The sequence below is a fragment of the Triticum aestivum genome, chromosome 7B (genome assembly GCF_018294505.1).
Source record: "Triticum aestivum cultivar Chinese Spring chromosome 7B, IWGSC CS RefSeq v2.1, whole genome shotgun sequence".
In the NCBI taxonomy this organism is placed as follows: Eukaryota; Viridiplantae; Streptophyta; class Magnoliopsida; order Poales; family Poaceae; genus Triticum; species Triticum aestivum.
The window spans coordinates 577,084,345-577,088,452 of record NC_057813.1 but is presented as its reverse complement, the minus strand read 5'-3'; the positions used below and the strand labels follow the sequence as shown (position 1 = coordinate 577,088,452).

General features: G+C 49.9%; 1 protein-coding gene across 1 annotated transcript in view; it reads left to right on the top strand.

Annotated features, from left to right (window-relative positions):
- The first annotated feature begins 1,670 nt into the window (after positions 1 to 1,670).
- Positions 1,671 to 4,108, top strand: part of LOC123156970 (subtilisin-like protease SBT2.6) — a 6,886-nt gene continuing 4,448 nt past the window's right edge. The window contains exons 1-4 of the mRNA XM_044575176.1: positions 1,671 to 1,915; positions 2,733 to 2,942; positions 3,192 to 3,336; positions 3,434 to 3,825. Coding sequence (XP_044431111.1) covers positions 2,767 to 2,942; positions 3,192 to 3,336; positions 3,434 to 3,825 — 713 coding nt within the window. The 5' untranslated portion in view covers positions 1,671 to 1,915; positions 2,733 to 2,766. The remainder of the gene's footprint in view (positions 1,916 to 2,732; positions 2,943 to 3,191; positions 3,337 to 3,433; positions 3,826 to 4,108) is intronic.

The window sequence follows — 4,108 nt, the reverse complement described above, 5'->3', positions numbered from 1 at the left end:
AAATTAGTAGCATCGGTGTTTTTCAAAAAGCACTACTACTAAGTTCCTGTGTATAAGCATTTCCCTACTAATGCAACCCCTTTCACTCCCATGCCGCAAGGGTGATTAATGTCCATAACTACACCAGTTACAGGTGTAAATAGTCACAACTACGACAGTTACACGTAACGGTAGGTATGACTCTGCTTTAAGCATGACTTAAGACTACTCAACCGTTGCAGCTCCCACGTCGTCCCCTCGCCTTCCTTGTCCCGAGTGGTGATGGTCGGGCCGACTGGGGGGAGGCACCCGAGTGTTGTCAGTGCGTCCGAGTGGACTTCCTTTATACACATCCGAATGTGCTCATGGTCTAGAGACCTACCAATGATGGTGTGGGGCACTAGGTGGCCCCTAGATGATAGGTCATTGACCCTACCTGTAGTAGGTGACCTCATCAATGCCTTTCTCAGGGTCGGATCGACTCCTGCCATCCTCTTGCCACCTTCTTTTGGCTTTATAGGGGATGGTGCGTTGACAAAGGAAGCTTGGAGGGAGCGGTTGTTCTTCAGAGGGGACCGATGTTGGTCGAGATGCGGCGGGGTTTTCGATTTTGGGTAGGCTCTTTTGCGTTGTAGTTGTGTTGTCGTGGGTGACTGTTCTTGGACTAGCCGGATATGAAATTGTGTTGCGCTTATTGTTTGCAGCAAATGGTAGTCGGCTTTTATTTGATATTCTCTTCTTCTATAAAGCTATGGTACGCACTTTGGGTATAAAAAAATACATGGTTGGGACACCAAACTCTCTTTTTATTTGTACTACCCCCACCTTGTCGAAATCATACGAACCAAAGAAGATCTAGGGATGTACTCTACTTGTAGTATAATACAGTAACAAGAAATTAACAATCGTCTCTTATTATTTTCTGTTCTGATTGGTTAACTGCTGGAACAGCGGCATGATAGGAAATCTTATTCTGGTCACTGTGTTCGCCCTCTTGGATGCTCCAACCACCTTGGCTGCTTCTGCTCGTGCCGGATCCCGAGCAGCGGCCTGCGGCGGGTCGGCCGACACGCTGGCGCGCACGGCACGTCCTCGTCCGATCCCTTGTTCGTTCCCGTGGCCGACGGATTCGAATAACCGCGCGACAATGGCCCTGACATCGCCAACGTCTCCTTCTGCTCCCCCATACGTAGCCTCCCGGCCGTCTCGTCCCAGCAAGGAGAGGCGGTCTACTGCGGCGGTTCCACGGAGCCGCGCGCCGCCGCCCTCCTAGCCTCCTAGCTCTCCCTACGCTTCCCTCCACCCGACACTGACGCCGCTGGCCGGCACGAGGTCGCTGGGCGCGGCGTACGCGGCCCGGCCTCGTCCACTGGTTCCCGGGACCCGCGTCGCAGGGAGCCACACGGGTGTGCCCCGCACGCCACCGCCGGGGACCCACGGCCGCATTCATGCCTCGCTGGGTCAGTCGGCGGGGCACGGGGAGATCGCCAGCTGCTGGCCCCGCACCGCGTCCGGGTCTTCGCGGCTCGCCGACGTATGGGCCCGGGAGGCACGGCCCACGTGAAACGGGCACAGCAGCAGCGGCAGCACAGGTGGCCAAAGCGAAAGAGGAGGAAAAAAAAACTGCTATATTCGAGGCCTCCCTCCCGACTCCATTAAAAGACAAAGACAAAGGCGTCGCCATTAGCCCACGCTTTGCTCTGTCTCCTCCACTGCTCCCCCACTCCCGCTCCCGCTCCCCACTGCTCCCCCTCTCCCACCGCGCCGCAAACCCTAGCCACTCCCCGTGCTCTGCTGCCGCTGCCGCTGCCGGAGCTCCCGCTCCTCCTCTTCCTCCCGCCTGGGCGCGCCGCCATTTCCCGAGGCGGCCGGCGCCGGCGGTGCGAGCGACGCGGGGTGGCGGCCGAGCTGCGCCGGGGAATGCTTGGCTTCCCAGGTGATTTGCTTGTCTCCCGACTCGCATTATCTGTTCCCCCTGCGAAGCGAGATATTTTCTAACTTATTTTGCTTTCGATTTACTTCTGCATATTGGGTTTTAATAGGGTGTTAGCAGTACAACTTAGAACCGGCCACTATGACTGTATCATAATAAGATGGCCGCATTATCGGGAACAGTATAACTGTAGCATAAGATTTAACAGTCTCCTTCACGCGTTTTTGCTTGAAAAACACAGTTTTTTTTAGTTCCCACGGCTGCGCCTTGGATCAAATGACCGGCCGTATAGCTCCAGATTAATCTGCTTGCTTTTCGGCTGTGATTCACTGTTCAGTGTTCGCAGTGCAGTCCATAGTTTTTTATTCAATCCGTAATCCAGAGATCTTTACTGATGTCCCATTCTCAGTGGAGCAGTATACTGTTAGTATTTACTAAGTTTCAACTGACTGAGTGCCCACCTGTTCTCCACTGAGGAGAATGGAGTGATACGAAATGCATACACTGCGCATGCCATGTAGCCGCTCGCTCTGAAGGGCCATTGATGTCACCGGGCAGCCTAATTTAAGAGGTCTCATGAATGCATACTCATGGGAGACCTATGAGATCGGAAACTCCGGCATCACAGAACAATGGTGAGCACCATGGGGACCATTCCTGTTGTGACTGGGGCGGTGTGTGATTTACTGTGGCATCAGTGCAGTACAGGCATATAGTCGTTGCACATTTGCCGTCATGCTACCCAACTAATGCCCAAGAGCTGCCACTATTATGATTCTCATGTTAAGTGCTTGTCTCTGATAGTCTCTCTTCTTGAAAGGTTCTGCAGTGTTGCTGTTTATACATCGGTGAAGATGAAGGGGCTCGGCTTTGCCTTTTTGCTTCTTGCACTTGTGCCACAAGTGGTACTCGGGACGCATGATGTGTACATTGTTACCATGGTTGGCGACCCGGTTGTGAGCTACACAGGCGTAGTTGAAGGATTTCCAGCGACCGCGGCGGATTTGGATGAAGAGATGGATGTTACCAGGTACTGTACTCTGCTAGATATTTTTGGCCATGTCTCTTAACATTTGTTTTGTGTTGCCTGGCATTCATGATTTTTCAAGTCTATTTCGGGAGATTTCACACTGTTGCAAATAGGGCATGTTATTGATGAATTGCAATTTTCAATTTCAGTACTTCAGTTACAATTGGAACTACCCTCTCTAATTGAAGGATTAATACTATGATGCAAAGATAATAGTCTGTGCTCACTCCAAATTTTCCTGATTTGCAGTGAGGCTGTCACATCGTACTCTCTTCATCTCCGAAGGCACCATGAGAAGCTTCTGGACTCGCTTTTTGTAGCGGGAACTTACGAGAAGCTTTATAGCTACCATCATCTTATTAATGGGTTTGCAGTTCACATGTCATCTTTGCAGGTATTTGCCATAATAAATTTTCTGGCTGGCACATATGTTTTCTTTCCAGTCTTGCAATATTATTGTGGCTAAATGCAGTAATGTTCTACTGTGTTAGGCTGATTTCTTAAGGAAAGCCCCAGGTGTTAAGTACGTGGAGAGAGATACAAAGATACAGAAATTGACAACACACACTCCACAGTTTCTTGGATTGACAACAGCGGTATGGCCAACAGGAGGTGGATTTGATAGAGCAGGCGAAGATGTGGTGATTGGTTTTGTGGATTCAGGAATTTATCCTGAACATCCAAGCTTCTCTACCCACAGAACTGATCCTTATGGACCTGTTCCTCGTTACAAGGGGAAATGTGAGATAGATCCAGCAACACAAAGAAGCTTCTGCAATGGGAAGATAGTTGGGGCCCAACATTTTGCAAAAGCTGCAATTGCTGCTGGAGCATTTAATCCCGATGTTGAGTTTGCATCTCCATTAGACGGCGATGGTCATGGAAGGTAATGCTCCTGATGGTACCCTTAGCTCTTATTAAGTAATTTGTTGTGCTTTGTTGCACTAAAAACGCCACACATGAAAAAAATATCTGCTTATAACTTCCAAACCTGTGGGCATCTTGTTTCAAATGATGATGGTTGGCCTGTAAAGTAAACCTTTCCGTTCCAAGCACCATCTTCATATTTAATCAATGTGGTTGTTTGCAATGTTGGTTTTGACCGAAAGTCGTTCTGGTCATGTGAAAAATGGCATGGCTTATCTGATTATATGTTTACCTTTTAC